Raw genomic sequence first — 24,127 nt, 5'->3', positions numbered from 1 at the left:
CGCGGGGGGCTCCCCGGGTGGGGCGACGCGGGAGGGGGCCGCCCGCAGCCCCGCACGTCAGTCCGCGCCGAGCGGCCGAGCGAGCGCCATGTCGACGTGTGCGCCGCGCGCGTGCTGTCGGCCGCGCGCCCCGCCGACGCTGCTCGACATCACGGCCAAGATAGTGGCGTCCGCGATCCCGTTCCAGCGTATCGAGGAGCGCTACGAGCGCATCCCGGAGCCGGTGCAGCGGCGCGTCGTGTACTGGTCGTTCCCGCGGGACGAGCGCGACATCTGCATGTACTCGTCGCTGGCGCGCGCGCCGCCCGACGACCACCGCAACATCGCCTTCTGCCGGGGCCTCAAGCTGCTGGAGGCCGGCTGCGTGGAGAACGTGCTGCAAGTCGGTGAGTCGACCGCGCTTGCGCCTGTTTACTAATACGCGCCTCGCCCACCGTATAAATAAAAACCTCGACGTGTGCGATCGATAGCCGGTCGGGAATTATTCATGCGTCGAGTGAGATTAGGGCTTCGGAGGCGATCCTGACCCGACCGACCGGATCCGGACCGATCGCTCACCTAAATAGTACCTGCAAAACTTGTTACGGCGGCTCCGATAACGTTATAGGAAATCACGTTGGTTGATTGCAGCGATTTAAATGTTTCACTAGATACGGCACTTTGTAGTAACAATAATATTATGTTTCAACAAACATCGGTATACGCGTAACGCAGTCCATTCTTACGAACATAGACAAGTTAGAACAGGCTAGGTATACTAAAGCCACCTATACCTATTCAAATGATTATTTTAGAGTTATCGCACAATTTTATTTTTTTACGAACGGACTGACAGGAGTGTGGACACTAGGTTGATTCCGAAAAACCTGCATCAATCATTATTACAATCGCAATTCTTGTGATTGGTTGAATTGATGGCAGGTATTCTTGTTTTAACAATGCATTGTAGCCAATAAAGAGCTAGTATCGGCCAATTAGAGATAATTGTGATCGTCACAATGTTGGTACATTTGACGCATGTAGCCATCATGTAGCCCTATTTTTATTTTTTCACGTCACCATAGCTTAATATTTGACATAATCGTCGATTCAGGATCAAACTGAGAGTTCCTTCGCACTAAGTAGTTCTTCGATATTGTTAAGTGAACTATGAAGCGCCCCATCTAGTGAAACATCGGAATTCATTAATTCATCAACTGGTCTGGTCCTCGCGAATGCATCAAGTAGGTACTATATCAACTTCCCCCGATCGTGGAGTGATATTTGGCACGATTTAAATCTACTTTCGAAGACAAGTTCGTGAAATTCGGCTAAGATTACCATAACTGGAAGTCCCGTTATAGGGAATTATACAACTGGAATCTGTCGGGCACGTAGGCTCGACACTGAGCGCCCATTAGCTCATGCACACGCAGTTTACTCCGACTTCCGAGATTAGTAGACAGTAGACTCCGCAGTGACTAGTGTTTGAGCTCCGGAAATCTGAGTTTGGTGTAAGTCCGGAGTTTCAAAAGTTACAGGATCGTTTGTAAGACCGGAGTTGCAGCTAACATGACCGGAGTTTCGATTATCAGATTTAAAAAAACTCTAAAGCGAGTCTTTCAACAGCGTTACGTTTTTAAAACAGTGAAGTGGTGGTATTTTTTAAAAGGTGAATAAATTGATTGTTGTTGCCTGTTATTCAAAATCCTGAATCCTGCATTCAATCATTATTACAATCGCTATTGGTGTGATTGGCTGAATTTATGATACATTATTGTTCCAACAATGTATTGTATCCTATAGTGAGTGAGTCGGCCTATCAGAGGTGATTGCGATCGTCACATTAGCACATTAGCTATTATGTTTTTGTTTCAACTTTCAACATGACAATATTTTCTTTTACAAAGGATCCACAATTTGCCAATAAAAGTTAAGGTCTAAACTCAATATAATACCTACCTAGCATACTTTATACATCGATGACTTACTTAATATTTTCATATTTTTTTCTAAAGTATTTTCGAAACACCGGAACTCCGGAGTTGAAACGGTGACTGTCAGAACCCAACTCCGGAGCGGAAATATAGCCCAAATTTCAAGTCCTAGCAGTGACTAACGGACGCGAATGAACAATTTTAATTGCCAACTTTATTTCCATAGGGCCAGTCGGGCCCGGTTTAATGCGGGCCGTGGGAGGACGCGTTACATATTCATTTACGCTTATCTGGCATCAAGATGGCGCTTACTGGTCATTTGTGGTCGTTCCGGGCCACATTTGGCCGGCCGTAATGTTGCCTTTGAGTAAGCCTCTAATGCGATAAAAGTTATGGAACTCCGCAGTGTCTCGGTTTAGCCTGGCTTCCTTCCAAAGTTCCAATCTCCAGTAATCTTTCAATGACCTTCCTGGCCACAGATATACCAGATATGCAACGAGCGTGGCCCCATCAGTCTCTCTCGCTCAAGCAGAGGTACTTGTGAAATGGTATTCCGTCTATTTTACGTTCGCTTCGGCTATAGTAGCCTAAGCCTAGTATACTGCAACCCACCATTGCACAATAACTTTAAAAACAAAAAACAACAAAAAGAATCAATCATTTATTTACAATACTTGAGTCAACATAACCTTACTTCACGTTGTTTGCCAAAATCACACGTACTAATACATTTTGGCAAACAAAAAAAAGTGGCCACGGTAATAAGGACAAAACATAATCATTTTGTCACGTTCTAATAAGAGCAAATATCTCGCTCTAACAGTAAGTGTCGTAGGGCTACTTCTAAAGGTATTTATTCTGAGTTTCTGGCGCAGTGGTCTTACGCTGGCCATACACGATCATGTTTACCGTCATGTTTGCAGCGGACTTGAAGCGGCGTCCAGTCAACTATATATTATAAGTACGGTTGGCAACCCTATGGTATGCCTATGGTAACCCTATGCTATGGTATGGTTCAGAATGTTGGGCGGTAAAAGGGACGAATGAAAGGAGAGTACATGCGACTGAAATGCGAATGTTGAGATGGATGTGTGGTGTGACAAGGATGGATAAGATAAAAGGAATGAATATATAAGGGGTAGTTTGAAAGTAGCGCCAGTGGTAGAAAAGATGAGGGGTAATAGACTGGCATGGTATGGGCGTATAATGCGGAGAGAAGAAAGCCATGTCACTAGAAGAATGTTAAGTATGCATGTGGAAGGAAAAAAGAGGAGAGGACGACCAAAGAAAAGGTGAGGAAGAAGAAAAGGTTGGCAACCCTAGTATGTAGGTAGCAAGATATGGCGTTCTAGTTAATTTTGATAAACGTGGATAAACGTGCTGGTTTTGTTTGATTCCCACACCCATATCATCTGACTCATAATCTACCATCACTCAAGAGTCAAGAGATAGATCCGCCCACTTTGATGTAAACATGCTAAATATATTAACAGCTGTATTGTTATTAAGATGCTGCGATAATTAATAGTTTAAATGACTGAATTCACCTGAACCTGAAACAGAAAAAAACTTAAATTAACAAGGTAGGTAAATGTACTAGGTATATACATATTGGTAGGTATAACTGTGTAAAATTAAATTGTGGTCATGAACTAATAATTAGTATTTTCAACTTTCGAAGTGAGTGACTATATCAAGTGGGGTATCATATGAAAGGTCTTCACCTGTACATTCTAAAACATAATATTTTTATTTATTTTTATGCATCATAGTTTTTGAATTATCTTGCAAAATGTCGACAAAATACGACTACAGTCGTATTTTGTACAGTCATATTTCCGTACTACAGTACGGAACCCTCATTGCGCGAGCGTGACTCGCACTTGGCCGGTTTTTTCAGGATAAAAAGTAGCCTTCCTGCATGTTTAGCAGTGGGAGGGTGGGCGGTGCATGTCGCATTCTGCATGTTGCACCCTACACCTGTAGGTTGGACCTGTTTCAGCGGATTATAGCAAACTGGCTGATACCCGCGACTTCGTCCGCGTGGAAATGTCCTTCACCGGGATGCAAGCTATCGCTGTACCAAATTTCGTCAAAATCGGTTGAACGGATGGGCCGTGAAAGACTAGCAGACAGACGGACACATTTATAATATTAGTATGGTTTAAAAGCAGGTAAAATGGTAAATAAATAGGTTATTAAATTCCCATATTATTATTATTTTAATTTGACTTTTTTTATATGATTAGGCAACCCGGTTTTATGGTCGTGGATATAACCTATAAATTGATAAATAAAATATATACGTTTCATTTGATTAGCAATCGAGTAAAGATCGCCCGATCGACCTATTTTGTATCTCGTAGGTACAAAATAAGTGCTTATCTACAGTTGAAAACTATAATCCTTGTAAAAAATGTTGTTGAAGTAATATTGGTACATAATGGTAATATTAAAAAGAAAATTATGCCGCCATTAGAGCGGGGACTGGTTACGGAACGAGAAATGCCACATTCGTGAATATGAATAAAAGAACAGAACTGCTCTGGCGCCGAAGGTTGGTTCGTACCTAACAGGCGATCGAAAATGAATACAATATTTAAAACTCGGCGATGCATGTAATAATTTATGCATTTGTACTTTGTCGCTAGGGTTGACAGTTTGGATTTAAGTTCTTCTATATTTAAAAATATAGAGAAGAAAGGTCACTGAAAAAACTATAAGTACAGAACTGCTTTGGGCCCGAAGGTTCATTTGAACCTAACAGGCTATGAAAATGAATACAATATTTAAAACTTGGCGATGCGTGTAATAATTTATGTATTTTTACTTTGTCGTCATGGTTCACATTTTGACTTTAATTACGTACCTACTTAAAAATAAATACGTAAATAGAAGAAAAGAAAGATCACTGACTAAAAAAATTCAAGTTGAAAAAAATCTAAAGAAATACTAGTGTTAGCCAGGTGCCATTACACAGGTGCCATATTTTATATTGTAAATTATTTACTTGTTGATTAAAAAGTACTTGCAAAAGTTTTTTCGGGTTCCACACCTCCAAGGAAAAAGGAAGCCTTATAGCATCACTTCTTTGTCTGTAAAAAACCTACAGGGTACTTCCCGTTGACCTAGAATCATGAAATTTTGTAGGTACGTCTTATAGCTCAAGTAAAGGAACAAATCCGAAAACCGTGAATTTACATCACAAGATATGAATTTATCAAAATGTCTCAATTAAAAATCGAACCTAACAAGAGACATATGTACCCTACTTTTAATTCTGTGGATGGTTGAGGCAACCCTGACTTATTGTCATGCAAAAATAATCAAAAGTGCCCGACAGGGTCTGTAAATATTTTAAATCATCGTTAATGACTTCATATTTAGATCGATTCTAACTGCCATGAACTGGTTTTCAGATCGATTCATTTGAATAATGTATTCCGAACTTTCTTTGTTAAATGTGAATCGAATATTAGGGGCAGTGGCGTGACTTCCATAGAAATACGAGTAAAAAGGACGCAAAAAATCTTTTCTGCATGAGGCACAGGAGTTAGGTTCTTAAATAAATTTTAAGCCATACCCAGAAGTCCTAAAGAATCAGCCTTCGATACACCAACCAATAAAAGGAGATCCAAATGCAGACTTATTAGGGTTCCGTACCTCAAAAGGAAATAAGGAACCCTTATAGGATCACTTCGTTGTCTGTCTTCCTGCCTGTCGTCTCTGTCAAGAAACCTACTTCAACTTCCCGTTGACCTAGAATCATGTTGGCAGGTAGGTAGGTCTTATAGCAGACATAAGGGGGAAAATCTGAAAACCGTGAATTTGTGGTTACATCACAAAAAATGATTAAAATGTGTTCATGAACTAATAATTAGTATTTTCAATTTTCAAAGTGTATCAAACTATATCAAGTGGGGTATCCTATGAAAGGGTTTTAAATATGTGCATTCTAAAACAGGTTTTTATTTATTTTTATCCATCATAGTTTTTGAATTATCGTGCAAAATGTCGAAAAAGTACGACTGTAGTACGGAACCCTCGTTGTGCGAGCCTGACTCTCATATGGCCGGTTTTTATTCATGTAGCAGATAAAACAAATCACACCCCGTTTGCATTATCACATCTAAATCCAAGCCTATTTCAGAAGCATAGCATTTACTTAGAAGTTGGAACTCTAACCGCCGTACTCAGAGTCGCTAATCGTTACTTAAGATAGAGTTAAAATGAGACAAGTTTATGTGAGAGATATAGCTCTGTCTCGTTTAACTCGATCATAAGTAACGATTAAGCGACTCTGAGTACAGCGGTTAAAAGGGAAAATGTCGAAATCATAATTCTCTATGTCACGTGGTGACTGCGGTTTCTTGGAAGGCTCAACCTCACGTGAACGTGTTATAGCTCGGAGCTGCCATGATTCATACACTCCGTGATGATCTCTTGATATCCTTCCAACAGCAGGTTTTCCTGGGAACCAAACACTGCTTTGTCTTCAGATCTATTTTTATATTTTTCTTGGTACATATAATACATATCTTCTGATCTTGGGATCACACGTACCTACTGAATTAAATTGGGAAAGATTTTATTTTATAGCAACACACTTTGCAGCTATCGAAATTACTTTCAAAGGCCTATATTACAATGCAGCTCTTTGAACGATAAAATATTTGCTTTTTGCTATATTTTTATAATTTTTATAGTGTATACTTCAAGGAATTTTCTAAATAATTTTAGGAACCCTCTCCAAGCGAGTTCAACTCACACTTGTCCGGTTTTTAGGGTTCCGTACATCAAAAGGAAAAACGGGACCCTTATAGGATCACTTTGTTGTCTGTCTGTCTGTCTAGCTGTCCGTCTGTCTGTCAAGAAACCTACAGGGTACTTCCCGTTGACCTAGAATCATGAAATTTGGCAGGTAGGTGGGTCTTATAGCTGACATTCGGGGAAAAATCTGAAAACCGTGAATTTAGGGGCTAGATCACACAAAAAAAATTAAATTGTGGTCATGAACTAATAATTAGTATTTTCAACTTTCGAAGTGAGTGACTATATCAAGTGGGGTATCATATGAAAGGTCTTCACCTGTACATTCTAAAACAGATTTTTATTTATTTTTATGTATCATAGTTTTTGAATTATCCTGCAAAATGTCGAAAAAATACGACTGTAGTACGGAACCCTCATTGCGCGAGCCTGACTCGCACCTGGCCGGTTTTTTTATCTATTTTTTAACTTTACGTAAGAAACAAGTACCTACTTAAGTAAGTACTAGGTAACTCTTGGCAATCTTGATTCTAAACATTGTAGCACCTACAATGTATTGAGACAACGATTTACTAACATGGGCTTACCTAGTTCCTGTTATTTAACCTTTCTTATGACATTTTGTGGCTTTACTAGTGACTAGTACATAACGCTTATTGTTCTAAGCTGGTACTTAACTAGATACTTATAGGTAGACATTACGAAGGTGTGTACTAATTTGACCTTTACAGGTAAGCAGGGGCGTGCAGGTCATAGAGGCATAAATGCACTGCTTACCCCAGTTGTAATAGCTCAATGCAGATTTTTCATTTTGACCTGCCAATAAACAGGTTCCTAGTTAACTAGTGCCTACCCTGGCTTCAAACCTGTGCACGCCACTGCAGGTAAGTTGTATAATTTAATCGACACTTGTAACCGGTAATTTTATTAGGGCTCCAGTAGGTACACATTTTACACAGTCTCTTAACTGACAGCTTAGTTAAGGCGTTTGTGCACTCATCCGTGATTTTACGGATCCGTAAAAAAAACGAATCGAATGTACGTATTTGTATGACGGCCACTTCAAAGGATACGGATACGAACACGCAATACGGATGAGTGCACAAACGCCCTTAGACTTGTCATGTTAGTTTAGAGGTTGGCGCCGATTCCCTTTCCCTGAACTAAATTTAAAGTACCTATATTTTCGTCTTCTGCGCAGGTTCAATGTCAGAGTGTTTTTTATTTGACGCCCTTGCACGTTCAACTACACTAGCACAATTTACGACAGTAAGGAATTTCTAACAAAACCTCAAGCCTTCGGTCTTCGACGTGACTGGCAGGCGTCAAATGTTAGTACATTAATTGACACTAGGTATCCCTATTTTTCTTTGATTTCACATTTTACATATCCGTCGATTCCGGATCAAACCGAGAGTTCACTCACTCTAGTTCACTGTGGTACTAGGCTCGAGGTATTGGTACTGATTCTGACTTCTGAGCACACCTAAATTTTAGAGTATTAACATCCCTCTTCTTACTATTATAATATGAAAAGGACAGTTTGACAGTTTTAAATTTTATTTAGAGCCGTCAAACGTCGTGACTTTAGTCTATTGTTTAAATTTGTAGCGTGCACTAAAAATTAGCCTTGTAAAATTCATGTTCCAATAATAAAAAGAAAAAGATGCAGATACTCTTTTAGTTCAGAGAAATACACAGAATCGGCGCTATTGTATGTCAAAGTTAATTGAGACTTGACAAAATATTCTGATGGTGATTCATGTGGCCGAATAATACAGTTCATGACAGTTCAAGGTGGTATTGTTTAGTTCACTTATTCTGTGACACGGATGACTGAATCCTGAATAGATTTTTTTTAGATACGTAAGTAAGTACTTCATACATTTAATTACGAGAGTTTGTCTGTCTGTTGCCTTTTTACGGTTGAGCCGCTGGTCTTATTTTCACAAAATTTTACTTAAGGCGATATGCGTCCCAAAAGACACAGTTCGGATGTTCAAAGAATCAAGTTTTGACCTCAAAAACTACAAATTTGTTTATTTATTTTTTAATATTATAAAAATTAAAGATATTCTTTAGTGAATTACGAGAGCCAAAACACGATTGGCACAAATTGGCTCGATACAAAAAATCGCGAAGTTTCCCCAAAATGCGCATTTTTTACACGATCATGAGAAGAAAAACCAGTTTTATTCAATTGATATAAAACCAATTTCAATAAAATTTGGTATTTACGTTCAACGCTTAATACACTAATAAGAGATTACGGTATTATTTTATGATAAAAGAGCAAATAGAGTTTTAAATAGGTATAAATATTTATATAAAAAGCGTGCAACTTTGCGCTCGGGCGTCCCAGACTTTTCCATACATTTAGCCTTTGTGAACCCATTTCGCCTAAAAAGAAACCCTATGATAACAAAAAATATGCTTTATAATTTTCGGTTCCAATATAAAGAAATGGAATTTCTCGCGTGACTAAAAACTATTCAAATCCACACTCATCAATCTATCGTGCTCAAGAAATATATTATTAATATTCATTGGAGATTAAAAAAACTGGATTCTAATTTAGTTTTAATAGTTCCATCATAAAATACTCTGCTCTATGACAATCTAAAACTATTTAAACCCTAATATGCCTTGTAACTATTCGAGGTTACCATACCATTAACCATTATAAAACTATTAAGAAACTTCATTCGTTTTTGTAATGTTTTTTGCGTTTGTTTCGGTCAGTTTACATACTCCTATTTCAAGGAAATTGGACCCCATTAAATTCATTACATCAGTATATTCATCAGTACCCTTGTTATAAATGCGAAAGTGTGTTTGTTTGTTGGTTTGTCCTTCAATCACGTCGCAACGGTGCAACGGATTGATGTGATTTTTTGCATGGGTATAGATAAAGACCTGGAGAGTGACATAGGGAATTCAACCCGGGAAATCAAAGAGTTCCCACGGGATTTTAAAAGAAACCTAAATCCACGCGTACGAAGTTGCGGGCATCAGCTAGTATGTAAAAGGATAACCGATAAACTGACTGACTGACACAATGGCATCAACGTCATAGTTATATGTAGCTTAAACGGATGGTTTTAGAAACTGTTGAGATTTTCCATGATCCATACCTACCTGACCAGCGGCGTGGTGGACTGTGACTTTAACTCTTCTCATTCTGGTAGGAGACCCGTGCTCAATAGGGATGGGTTGAGTTCAGTTGAGTTGTTAATGAAAGTTTGTCAAAATGTCTGCGATTTTTGAACGAGTTCGATTCGACTGTATATTATTTAGTCATGAAAAGATTTCAAAAGTTTGACTTACCATCGCTTTTATAATATTAGTTATTATGAAAGAAAGTTAGTTAATATAAAAGAAGATGAACTTTTATTCGGTTATGTAAGAATAACAAATCGTTAGGGCCCATTGAAGACCATCCAACTGCGTAAAAGTTGGCGAATTTATGTTTCTAGGAATACCTACAACTAGCTGAAAGATCGTCTGCAACATTGAATAAGTGACCATTCAGGCAACATCCGTGAAAAACCACCATCTGTCAATACAGAAACGATTCATGACAACAAAGACACACTGAGCAACCAAAGAGCACACATAGCTCAATGGTTCCCTGTCAAATAACAGAGTTCCATAGTGCCTACATAAGAGTGCTTCTGTCGCTGGCCTCGTATTAAAGAACCAGCTTAACACGATCTTCCTTGAAACCCTCGATATTCCCTCAAACATCCACGGAATCATACAATCAGCGGGACGTGGAAGCTCTCCTAAAATTGGTCCGATTCACAAAGACACGTTGTAAGCAAGCACCACCGCATTTTAGAGCCGGTTAGCAAACTTAATTGGGCACTCAATGAGGACTCTGTTCTGATGGGAATAAGGAGTGGTTTCAAGTGGCACGGTTTTCAATGCGCACATTCAACGCTCGAAGGCGAACAAGATTTTGAAGAGTTCTGGTATTGTTTGGGATGCCCGCTAGAAATATTAAAATCTATGCAAATTATGTTTCCAATACAAAATAGTGATGCGATGAGTTGGCTTTATTTTGAAATCTAGTTGGAGAGAGATCTGCATCTAAACTACCTGCTTTAGAGGAAGTTGACATCATTGATCGAAATCTTTGCGTATAAGTAGACTCACTATTTGATTACTGATTTGAGTATAAGCGATTCATTTATCTGATGATAAATGAATCGCTTATACTTTGTGAGAAAGGAAATACATAGAAAGGAAATAGATGTCTATATATGAATCCTTATCCATTATATGTAATATCTCTCAACGGCTATACTCACGTGTTTAGTCGACGTTAGCCCAACTAAACTAATCGGGCTAATCTGGACTCGACTAATCTTTATCCAGTTTTTTTAATCCGGACATTACAGACATTCTTACTGGAGCGGCACATCCCAAATACTGGCATGTTCTTAGGTGTCGAAGCCTCCCAAAGCGCTGAAGAATGGCCAGAATGGCCACTGAGTGGGTTTTCCTGATTTTTTTTTTAATTATTCGCGTTTTTTTGTAGTATTATATCAGTAATCAGTAGTCATCTGTGCTATCACCTGTCTTCGTTTTTGCCGGCGTTCTGGTTACATCCTGCATAGTGAACGTGATTCTTACTGGTTCTTATCCGTTGAAAACCGCATCATTATCAAAAGAAAACCCGTCGATATATTAGTAACTCTAAATATCACGCCGCGCCACCGTTTTGCATAATATAGTACAGATACTTAACTGTGTTAAACACCTTAATTAACATATTGTGTCAGCTGTCGATTGACTGTAAAAAAAACTTGTTTACACTAATTATTAATGAAGTACTGCCGGATAAGAAGCAGGAAGGTGGTAATACAAATAACTCAATTAATCGTGGGAAAGACAAATGCTGTAATGTATTCAGTTGACGCACTCATGTAGAATCTATGACCTACATTGTGACGATTCATCATGATCAACCCATCGCCGGCTCACTACAGAGCACGGGTCTCCTCTCAGAGTGAGAAGGGTTTGGCCATAGACCATAGTCTACCACGCTGGCCATGTGCGGATTGGTAGACTTTACACACCTTTTAGAACATTATGGCGAACTCTCAGGCATGCAGATTTCCTTCACCGTTAAAGCAAGTGATATTTAATTACTTAAAATGCACATAACTCCGAAAAGTTAGAGGTGCGTGCCCGGGATCGAACCCCCGACCTCCGATTAGAAGGCGGACGTCCTAACCACTAGGCTACCACAGCTTGTGCACTAATTGTGACGATTAGTAAGCAATTATTGCAGGCTTAGTACGAGTTTACAAATCTCGACAACGATTATAAATTTCGAGTATCGAAACTCTATTAAAGCCTACATAATGAAGCTAAATTGCGTTGCTAAATTAGTTGTAGGAAAGACAAAGGCTATAATGTATACAGTTGACGCACTGATGTAGAATCTATGATCTAGGTACATTGTGACGATTAGTAAGCAATTATATAAGCTTAGTATGAGTTTACAAATCTCGACAATGATTATAGATTTCGAGTATCGAAACTCTATTAAAGTCTCTATATAATTAAGCTTAATTGCGTTATTTTAATTAGCCGTGGGAAAGACAAATGCTATAATGTATACAGTTGACGCACTGATGTAGAATCTATGACCTACATTGTGACGATTAGTAAGCAATTATTGCAGGCTTAGTGCGAGTTTACACATCTCGACAACGATTATAGATTTAACATCAAATATTATATCGAACTAGAACGTCAAAGTCATAATTACGTTGATTTAATGCTTGAGTTCTCTATAGTACATAGATAAATAGTAGGTAGGTAGAGTCAGCAGCACCTTTACCGTATAGATAGTTCAACTCAGTTGTGCGCGCGGCCCTATGTGTGCGTGGGCTTGTAAATATACAACTTTCATTCGTGTGGCAGTGACGCGGCAGTCGTCGTCCGAGCAAGACGTGTTCTTATCGCTTTTTCTTACAGGTACAGTCGTTTACGAAAATGTCTAGTTCTTCACGGAAAAAATGTTTAAGGAGTCGGGTAAATATTTTTAAATTTAAAATTTAGATGTAATTAATATTTATTATGATTCTTTATACGAAAAAATTTATCCTTGCTGACGTTTACGTATTATTGTTTTAGACTCGAGAAACCATTGCTAAGGTAGGTATACGAATTTCTGAAAAAAGATGCGAGAGATATATTTAAAAAAAAACGTTTAAGTCAAATTGATGAAGGGATGTGGGGTAATACTTGTCGACATGTACAAAAGAAAAAAGAAGAATACTATAGACATTTTGACATGGAGTCAAAAATCATAATTAACCTTGGTGAGAGCAGCGAATCCGAAAATTCATCATTTGATTTTTCAAGTAGCGATTCAGAATAATATTCAATAAATAAACATTAAATTATGAAATAACTGTTTTTTTTTTAAACCCGTATATAACCCGTAAATAACTGTATATTTGTATTTGTACCCGACTGTATCTCTTGTCACGCACACAAAGTCACTGTATATGTACAAGGTTTACCCACACATAGGGCCGCGCGCACAACTGAGTTGAACTATCTGTACTGAAATAATCGATCATACTGAATTTAGACATTAAAATTACGGTTGTTAGGTCCATTTTACAAAGACACGACACGTAAACGTGACGTAAAATATCCAACGTGTTTGGATTCTCCAAATGTATCAATATTGTCATTCCACCAGAGACGTGCGAACTGCGGGTATGTGTGTGAAACCCAAGTACTAGTTACCTAATAAGAATTAATATATGGTAGGTACCATCCAGGGTGTAACCCAATCATAGGATCTTCATTATCATAGCTTAGCTCGTATTCGGTGATAGAAATGGCTGTGAATCTATCAAAATAAAGCGAATCCTCCCGTCCTCTCTCATCTACCAAAATATGAACATATTCTTCCTGATCCTTTCCTTATCCTTTTTCAAATTGATCCAGCCGGGATACAAACCCGAGACGTCACGCATATAAAACCACAGTGCGTCATGGAAGTTGTCAAAAAAGTTGAGTTGCTTTTTCAACACAAGCAGAGTGAACCAGAGTGAAGGAACTCTCGGTTTGATCCTGAATCGACGGTATATGTCAAATATTAGACTAAAAAAACTAGGGCTACTTGCGTCTTATGTACTACAATTTGACGCCTGCCAGTGACATCGAAGCCTCGACGTGGCCTCGACGTTTTGTTAGAAGTTCTCTAACTATCGTGAACTATGACACAAGTATATCAAACGTGTCAAAAACTTGCATTCTATGCATATTCGCTTGAGCGGTCAGCGCGTGACGGCACAAATAAGCGTTTTGCAACGTTTTCTTTGTAAAAGCAATTCCAGCGAGCGCTGCGCTGCGGCCGCGTTATTTATAAATATTTGCTTATTGTTCGGTGGGCATAAAACAAGCATGAAATGACGTTGGTTCCACTCACCACGACTTACGGAACAGCCTTTAGAACCGAGTATGTATGTACGCTTAGTATAAGATTTTACGTCTTACCAACGTTGTTAGAATTCGAGAGGCAAATACACTGGTAAATTAAAACTACCCGACTATTCGAAAGCGCTTGTAAAAAGTGTATTTGAATAAAAACATATTCTATTCTATTCTAACGTCAAAGTAAAATAGACCTAAAAAGCCTTAAATTAAAGTCAAAAATTCAATGCCATTGATTTTAACTTCGCAACGTTTCCGCTTGGAGCGCTGGCTGTAGATGTGTAGACATACTTGAGCCAGCGCGTGCCAGACCTTCGTTACTTATAAAAGCTGAAAGTTTTTCTGCGTATTGTCCCCAAAACGGAAGAATGATCAGCGATTATGAAGTTTGGAAGTGGCTTTTGGAGATAACGGGTAAAAAAGGTGCCAAAAAATCTTACTTCAAAGTAAAAAGTGTAATTTTTTAATATTTTCTTTGGAATAGTAGGTACTTATTAGAAATCACATCATGCATTGCCAGATACAACTAATTACTAGTCGAAGAAAATATAAAAAATTACACTTTGTACTTTGATGTAAGATTTTGTTCACCTTTTTTTACCTATCTCCCTATACTATGTAAGATCCAAACGTCATAGTCGCTGATCTTTTCCCCTGTGCGCGTCTTTCTTAGGCTGCAAAAGGATCATCACTTGCCAGCAAGTCTGATTGCAGTCAAGCGCTAGTTCATAATTTACAAAAAACCTATATAAACGCTAGGAGAGTAATTCTCTAAAGTCTCTGATGTCTAAAATATTTTACTTAAGTAAACTATACACGCAGGGACTAGGGACGTAATTGGACCAATACAGTCTCACCCTAAGGTCAAACTATAATTGATAGCAGGGGTAGAGGTGAGAGGCCGCCGCAATTAGCTCCAATCAGACGAACGGAAGGCTGAATTGAGTTGTTCTAGCCACTGACACTGGTGTCAATTTTATACTTACTTGTACTTACTTTTTAGGGTTCCGAAGGGTGCCAACGGAACCCTATTACTAAGCCTCCACTGTCCGTCCGTACGTCCATCTGTCTGTCAGCGAGCTGTATCTCGTGAACCGTAATAGGTAGAGAGTTGAAATTTTCACAGAATGTGTTTCTCTATTGCCTCTATAACAAGAAAAAAAAGTGTTATTTCTTGTACGATGGTACGGAACCCTTAGTGTGCGAGGTCGACTCGCACTTGGCTGTTTTTTCTGCTTGCTGGCTACTGTCCTAGTTCTCAACCATGGGGGGAAGGGGGGTCAATATGTGCAACACTTACGGCTTTAAGGCAAACTTTACTTAACATTTAACATTAATTAGGTTATTTCTTTATAAATAGTAATTAGTTTTCAAAATAAAACCTAAAGTAAATACCAAACGTTGGTTTGCGTTGTTAAAATATCGTGCATCTCACTCTTGAGTATGTCGCATCCGTAAGTGTTGGAAGTTGGAACAGCATGGGCTCACGCTCGACTCGGAGCGACCCGTGGAGTGCACTCTTAACACTAGAATCGTTCGTAATAATTTACCCGGCATCATTAAATTAATCTCAAAGCCGGCCGAACGATTCATTAACTTTAAATATACGTTACAATAGCATCCAATATCCATCACGCCGAAGACAGGATGGTTTTGTGATGTAGATCCGTATCATTTGTTATTGTCAATTATAATGGTGCAGCCGGACTGACGGCCGCCGGCTTTGTTGGGCCGATATTACCGGATCGTCTGAACCAGGGAATTCAGAATGGTATAGAAGTGGTACCGTGATAGCCTGGTAGCTAAGACGCCGGCCTCCTATTTGGGAGATTTGGGTTTGATCGTTGGCATGCATCTCTAACGTCGAAGCTAGGATGGTTTTGTGATGTAGATCGCATTATCATTTGTTATTGTCAATTATAATGGTGCAGCCGGACTGACGGCCGCCGGCTTTGTTGGGCCGATATTACCGGATCGTCTGAACCAGGGAATTCAGAATGGTATGGAAGTGGTACCGTGGCGTGATAGCCTAGTGGCGCCTAGCCTAGTAAGTCACCGGCCTCCCATTCGGGAGGTCCGTGTCTCCGCCTCGATCCCGTTCACGCATTGAACCAAAAGCTTAATCTTCTATATCTATATATCTATATCTATATATATATATAAAAGGAGAAGGTGACTGACTGACTGACTGATCTATCAACGCACAGCTCAAACTACTGGACGGATCGGGCTGAAATTTGGCATGCAGATAGCTATTATGACGTAGGCATCCGCTAAGAAAGGATTTTTGAAAATTCAACTCCTAAGGGGGTGAAATAGGGTTTTGAAATTTTGTAGTCCACGCGGACGAAGTCGCGAGCATAAGCTAGTTTGCTATAATCCGCTGAAACAGGTCGAATCTGTATGGTGCGACATGCAACATGCAGCATGCGACATGCACCGCCCGCCCTCCCACTGCTAAACATGCAGGAAAAGCAGCCACCAGGCAAGCAATACCCACCACCACCAAGCAGCACCACACAAATCCCAAAACACACACAACGCACGTTTGAACCCGACTCTTGAGCATCCTCAGGAGACGTAGACCTTACAATCTGTGCGCTGCGTGGTGGTGGTGCGTATTGCTTGCCTGGTGGTTGCTTTTTCCTGCATGATAAGCAGTGGGAGGGCGGGCGGTGCATGTCGCATGCTGCATGTTGCACCCTACACCTGTAGGTTGGACCTGTTTCAGCGGATTATAGCTAATTAAGCTTTTGGTTCATTATACACATATAGAAATTCCAAGCTCTCAAGACTCTCCATCGCTCGCTGAGTGACTCTGAGCCTTCTTATGAGGCCCATAGTCAGTGACCACCAGTGGCGTGCACAGGGTTTGAAGCCAGGGTATGCATTAGTTAAGTAGGAACCTGTTTACTGGCAGGTTATAATGAAAAATATGCATTGAGCTATTACAACTGGGGTAAGCAGTGAATTTATGCCTCTATTGCCTGCACGCCACTGGTGACCACGTCTCAATACAGTTAATGCTAAGTAGCTAATAAAATAAATGCGGTGTGAAGTTTTAATTTGGAATAGCTCTTTGTATAGAAACCATTAACCCGACATAGTATATTAATTTTCGCCAAACAAGCAACACCAAACGAAATATTGAGGCCAGTGCTTGACAAGCTATAACATCTTATGGACTAAGAGCCAGCGCATGCTAGACCTTCGTTATTTTATAAAAGCTAAAAAATTCTCTGCGTATTGTCCCCAACACAGGGTGGAACGATCAGCGACTATGAAGTTTGGATCATGGTGGCTTTGGTTTAAAGTTTAAAAATTTATGAGTGCCTGGCAGGCGTTTTCCATGATACTAAGTGTCTGGCAAATGGCAATGCATGACGTGATTTCTAATACTAGTCCGAAGAAAATAAAAAAATAGACTTTATACTTGGACGTAAGATTTTTTACACCTTTATTAAAACATGAGGTTATTCAAGGGGCGGAACAACAAATCCCTGAAAGGTCTGCAACGCATTGACGGTTCCTCTGGTACTGCAAATGTTTATGGGCGGCAGTAATCACTTTACATCAGGTGACCCGCCTGCTCGTTTGCTCGCCATTTTTAATAAAAAAAAACTACCAAAGCTACTATATTTACTAGATTCCCAGTAGTGGGAAGAACGATCAGTTATAAAATAACGAAGGTCTGGCACGCACTGGCTCTCTCGCTATTATGCAAGCTATCGATATCGCTTGATTGTCGATAGTCGATACTGCCCCAGTTAACCCGGCGATAAAACAACCATGTCAAATAAACATTGCTAAATTAACTGATACGCTAACTTGGTCAGCTCTACGCCAAATCTATAACACTCAGGTCGAATATAGGTCAGGTCTGATAGAGTTTAGGTGCAGATAAGTGATACTTCTACAAAAATAAAATCTTCGCTCGAGTTGAGTTTTTGAAAATCGATGAGTGGAATTTATAAAAATCATGAAACATGCAATTTTTCATTTTTGAAAGACCGTAGGTACCTATCAAGTTAAAAGTTTTTTTTAGGGTTCCGTACGTAAAAGGAAAAACGGAACCCTTATAGGATCACTTTGTTGTCTGTCTGTCTGTCTGTCTGTCTGTCTGTCTGGCTGTCCGTCTGTCTGTCAAGAAACCTACAGGGTACTTCCCGATGACCTAGAATCATGAAATTTGGCAGGTAGGTAGATCTTATAGCTGACATTTGGGGAAAAATCTGAAAACCGTGAATTTCGGGTTAGATCACACAAAAAAAATTCAATTGTGGTCATGAACTAATAATTAGTATTTTCAACTTTCGAAGTGAGTGACTATATCAAGTGGGGTATCGTATGAAAGTTCTTCGCCTGTACATTCTAAAACAGATTTTTATTTATTTTTATGCATCATAGTTTTTTAATTATCGTGCAAAATGTCGAAAAAATACGACTGTAGTACGGAACCCTCATTGCGCGAGCCTGACTCGCACTTGGGCGGTTTTTTTCTTCAAAATACGTATTTTAACGACTTTAAACACTGAAATTGCTTACATAAAGAGCAAAATCATCTCAATGCAGTTTATCAAACACATTTTGCCTGCAAAAACTAAGATGAGCATAAAAAATCCTTGACAGATTTGTTTCTAAATACTTTCAATTATTTCAAAATGCATTATATTTGTGACTTTGAGCACTAAAATTACCCACATAAGGAGAAAAATAAGTATAGCGAGTAAAAGGAAACAATCTCACTGTTTATCAATCACCTTTTCGACTGCAAAAACAGATTGGTACGAACAAAAAAGTACGAATTAACGCTAACTATGAAGCATGGAGCAAAAACAACCCAAAAATACGTGTTACATTTTGATATTCAAGTTAAGACAATGGTCTAACCATGGGTCGACGGTATCATTAAGGCGCATTACGGAACGGAACGGAAACGAGTTGTTAACAACGTATTGTAGCATATGACGCATTTCTGAAACCGAGCGACTTTTTGCTCAGTTTGAGGTCAATGTTTTTTAAGCCATTTGTGGCTTAAAAAATTGACTGCACAGCGAATTGCTATGTTGTTTCCTTGCGAAAATGTTGCTGCTATTCTAATTCAGCTAATGGACTTAGAAATGAAATCCATCGAAAGTGTATCTGTCTATACGTCAACCTTTCACAGCCAGTGGCGTGCAATTCATAGAGGCATAAAAGTACTGCTTACCCCAGTTGAAATGACCAGTGCTCATTTTTCTTTATGACCTGGCATTCAGCAGGTCTCTATAAGGTGTAGGTATCTAAGGCCTATCTTACTAATGCTTGCGCTGGCTTCAAACTCTGTGCACGCCACTGTTCACAGCCCATCCGTGCTGATTTTAGCGAAATTTCGCACAGGTGTACCTGATAACCTTAACCTCCGCCGACGAAGTCCAGGCATCAAGCTAATAAGCTATGACAATGAAGCGATCTTATAGATGATCTTCAAATGAGGGCACTTATGAAGACTCTAAAGACTCACGTTTAGATAGCGATAATATATTATAACGAACCACATGTATCGAATTTCTTACCAACGCGACGTCTCTATCATCTATACTTCAAGAAGTCTGCATTCAAAGTCAAATAATTTATCAAAGTACTATCTACTTTGATTGTACACTTCTTGATAGTAGATTGTTGGATTTGTAAGATTATGTAGTGGTGTAAATGGTAATTAATAACGTAAACTTAAAACTAAAGCTACGAGGGTTCCAAACGCGCCTTTCGGCGTTAGTACAGAGTTGCATACTAACATTGACTTATACATACATACATATATATTACTTCGTATAGACAGGGTTATTGAACAAACAAAATGGCACCGACTCATTTGTGCTTATGCACCAATGCAACCTCAGTGACGACTGGATTTCAAACGGGTCGCTCATTAGTACCTATCTAAGAGGTGGCGCTGATTTATTTGGTTTCTAAACCGTGAAAAATTTTGTTCGCTTGACCATATCTTGTAAAGTTCTTGCTACACGTCTTCTGACGTGAGAATGACTCCATTGAAATGAAATGAAAATCTTTTTTATTCGTATAAACTTTTACAAGTGCTTACGAATAGTCGGATGCATCTACCACTGGTTCGGAATGCCTTTCCTGCCGAGAAGAACCAGCAAGAAACTCGGCGGTTGCTCTTTTCAAATATTTGATATAGGTACAAGATTATGCCATGTATAAAATAGTATTTGCACTCTTGTGCGTTGCTGGAACGAGCTGCAGGTCAAATCCACGCTCTCAATCATTGAGACTCTGAGAGCCTTGTTCTGTAAAGCAAGGGCATTAGGAGGCGAGGAAGGTCGCCTAAATTAAATCAGTGGGCGTCCCTTACACGAGTGCACCAGGCTGTCAGCCAGCAGGGAAAAGTGGCGAATGCTTGTGAGGCGCATAACATCTGCCTTGAAAACGTTACTTCGTGAAGACCACGACCACTCTGCTAAGAGTCACGAAGATAATAAATATATTTTTTAAACCGGTTAATTGTGAGTCGGACTCATACACGAAGGGTTCCGTACCAACGTCCATCGTAATAAAAATAACACTTTTTAATTTTTTATATGATCTAACCTGGATTTTCTCTTTAATTCTGCTGTAAGACATCGTTACGTAGTGATGCTATAAGGATTCCTTTTTTGTGGAGATACGGAACTATGTTGCCCTGACAAAGTTTATAGTGTATGGAATTTTATCGCAGGTTCAAAGTAGTTTTTACCTGTTTTTACCTGTACATGGATCATCAACCACCTGAGAGTTATTATCAAAGATTACAATGGCGGCGCTAGGGTGAGCGAGGTGGGGCAATTTGTTTAATATTGATACAAGTTATTGCTACAAATTACAGATGATTGTTCCGCCTCGGGGCAGCCCTGGGGTTATTTATAGTCCAGCGGAGAAAATAGGGGTGTTACCAGCAAATAATTGTGTTTTACAGTTTTTCTATTAAATTTTACTGTCTATTTCTTACGCTGTTCTTTGAGGTAAATAATGACCTAGATGGAAATCATACTTATACTTTAGGGTCGATTCAGATTGGCACCTAATCGAACCGGTTTGCAAAAAATCACGTCAATCCATTGCGCCGTTGCAACCTGATTGAAGGACAAATCAACATACTAATAAACCAACAAACAAACACACTTTCGCATTTATAATAAGGGTACTGATTCAATCATAAGATTGTCACCCGAAACCGCAATCTCGTTGAACACAGACCTTACAAAAACAAGCAGGTGAAAGAAAAGTACACAGCCATTCTGAGAATATTGCTTTTTAGACCTGCTGTTATTTTCTATCGCCCTGGTATTTATTTAACGAGTGTGCATAAACTTCACCCATATGTCTTACAGCCTTCTCTAAAGCTTAGAAGAAAAGTGAACTTCCCAAGATTCAAATAAAGAAACGGGTTAAACTTGGTAACTTGCGCAGTCAACAAAATGTAGCACAGGACATAACCTTCAAAAAAATTATCTCCTAATTTCCTTGCATGGACGCTAGAAAACATGAAAAGTAGGTCTAAATTACTCTGAAGCCAAGAATTCAATCATAAGGTTGTCGCCGGAGGACGCAATCTCGTTGAACAAAGACCTTACAAAAACAAGTAGGTGAAACAGCATTTGAGAATATTGCTTTTTGCACCTACTGTTCTTTTCTATGGTCCTGATATTTATTTGACGGGTGTGCTAATTAAACTACACCCGTACCGTACGTGATCGAGGTAATAGTTTTACAAGCCTTCTCTACAGCTTAGAAGAAAAAAAGTTCTATCACCCATCCAAATAATGAAAAGGTCAATCTTGGTAACCTAAATGCAGCACACACACAAGCACACTACCTTCAAAAAAATTATCCCCTAATTTCCTTCCATAGACGCTTAGAATGCAAAGTAGGTTTACTTTACCCTGGAGCCAAGAATTCAATCATAAGATTTTCGCCTGAGGACGCAATCTCGCTTGAACAAAGACCTTGCAAAAACAAGTAGATACAAGAGTACACAGCCATTCCAAGTATATTGCTTTAGACCTCCACTGGTGACAGTGGTATTAAATTTCACGTAAAAATGTCAACGTCAGTACAACATCTGCTGTGAATGCTGCTGTGATATATTTTGTACAATACAGTTTTTTCAGGTTTTTTGTTAACTCTTCTATAAAGTTTCAAGTTTTTGGGGTGGTTTTTTTTATTAACATTGATGTTTGTAAATTTTGATGAATAGACAGACTAATGTCTGTTCGTAATGTGTCGATTTCTGTGTCGCAACACTTCTTCTGGCAAAAATATAACCAGCACAGTTAGCCTTATATGATCCCTAAAGCGAAATACGAGTTACTCGTAATTATTGAAAATCTCATCTCCCTGTATTTGCCGCATTTAACCAGGTGTAACTAATAACATCTTGGCACCTGACGGACGCAGGCCTTCCAAATCTTAGGAGGAAACTTGGCAATCATCTCCAAGCTATTGCCAATGTATACACAGCGTTTCTCATGCTATTTGGAAAACCAAGCCACTTCTACACTTCGAACAACAATTTCTACAAATATTAGCCTTTGGCAGGCTGTTAACTACTTCCAGATATTTGGGCCAGTATTTTTAGGGTTCCGTATCTCTAGATAAAAAAGGTATCCTTATAGGATCACTTCGTTGTCCGTCTGTGTGTCTGTCTCTCTGTCTGTCAAAACCCGTCAAGGGAATCAAACCCTATAGAGTACTTCCCATTAACCTAGAATCATGAAAGGCAGACGTAGCAATGTCTTATAGCGTCTGTGGTTACATCACAAAAAATTAATAAGTACTTTTTCTTGTACAATGGTATGGAACCCTTCGTGAGCGAGTCCGAATCGCACTTGACCCGTTTTTATACGGTCATATTGTGCTTTCGAGTTGTTCGCTTGCCAATATTCAGCATCTGCAAAGGCACTGCCGAGCAGCCAAAATCCTTTAATCTAGAGCTTTGTTTTGAACACTGGTCTTCTGAGTGAAATGTATGTATGAGTACTTACTGTGAGATCTCATTATCTATTGACCTGTTTGCTACCTACCATAGACAACCACCTATAGACGCCTAATAGCCGGACACCCCCGATCACCAAGCTTAGGTAGTTGCTAAGCATAAAATTCGGCCCACCGGCTCGTTACCCTCATTTTTAGGGTTCCGTACCTCAAAAGGAAAAACGGAACCCTTATAGGATCACTTTGTTGTCTGTCTGTCTGTCAAGAAACCTACAGGGTACTTCCCGTTGACCTAGAATCATGAAATATTTGGCAGGTAGGTAGATCTTATAGCTGACATTTGAGGAAAAATCTGAAAACCGTGAATTTAGGGTTAGATCACACAAAAAAAAATTGTGGTCATGAACTAATAATTAGTATTTTCAACTTTCGAAGTGAGTGACAATATCAAGTGGGGTATCATATGAAAGGTCTTCACCTGTACATTCTAAAACAGATTTTTATTTATTTTTATGCATCATAGTTTTTGAATTATCGTGCAAAATGTCGAAAAAATACGACTGTAGTACGGAACCCTCATTGCGCGAGCCTGACTCGCACTTGGCCGGTTTTTTTTCGTGATGTAACCACAAATTCACGATTTTCCTCTAATGTCTGCTATGAGACCTACCTACCTGCCAAATTTCATGATTTTAGGTCAACGGGAAGTACCTTATAGGTTTTGGTCAGATAGACAGCCTTTCGAGGTATAGAACCCTAATGTTCTTTTAAAAAAAAAATCCTTTACAAAGATACTAGTAAAATTCTGATATATCATTATATTTGAAAGATATCCAACTCCCAATCAATCTTTCATCAAACAGCTTATATCAAACATATTGTTATCAATAAATTCACCGCTCTAAAACCTCGATAGGTATAGTGCATTCTATATTAACTGGCGTATTTCCACTTGAGACCGTCATTAGCAATAACGATAGAACTAAGTCGTGGCGGGA

The 24,127-nt window shown here is 39.2% G+C and overlaps 1 protein-coding gene across 1 annotated transcript in view; it reads left to right on the top strand.

Annotated features, from left to right (window-relative positions):
- The first annotated feature begins 73 nt into the window (after nt 1–73).
- Nucleotides 74–24,127, top strand: part of LOC117991798 (zinc finger SWIM domain-containing protein 4-like) — a 105,534-nt gene continuing 81,480 nt past the window's right edge. Inside the window, exon 1 of the mRNA XM_034979406.2 lies at nt 74–386. Coding sequence (XP_034835297.1) covers nt 89–386 — 298 coding nt within the window. The 5' untranslated portion in view covers nt 74–88. The remainder of the gene's footprint in view (nt 387–24,127) is intronic.

The sequence above is a fragment of the Maniola hyperantus genome, chromosome 20 (genome assembly GCF_902806685.2).
Source record: "Maniola hyperantus chromosome 20, iAphHyp1.2, whole genome shotgun sequence".
Lineage (NCBI taxonomy): Eukaryota > Metazoa > Arthropoda > Insecta > Lepidoptera > Nymphalidae > Maniola > Maniola hyperantus.
The sequence above is the reverse complement of the archived record's forward strand: the minus strand, read 5'-3'. Positions and strand labels throughout refer to the sequence as shown.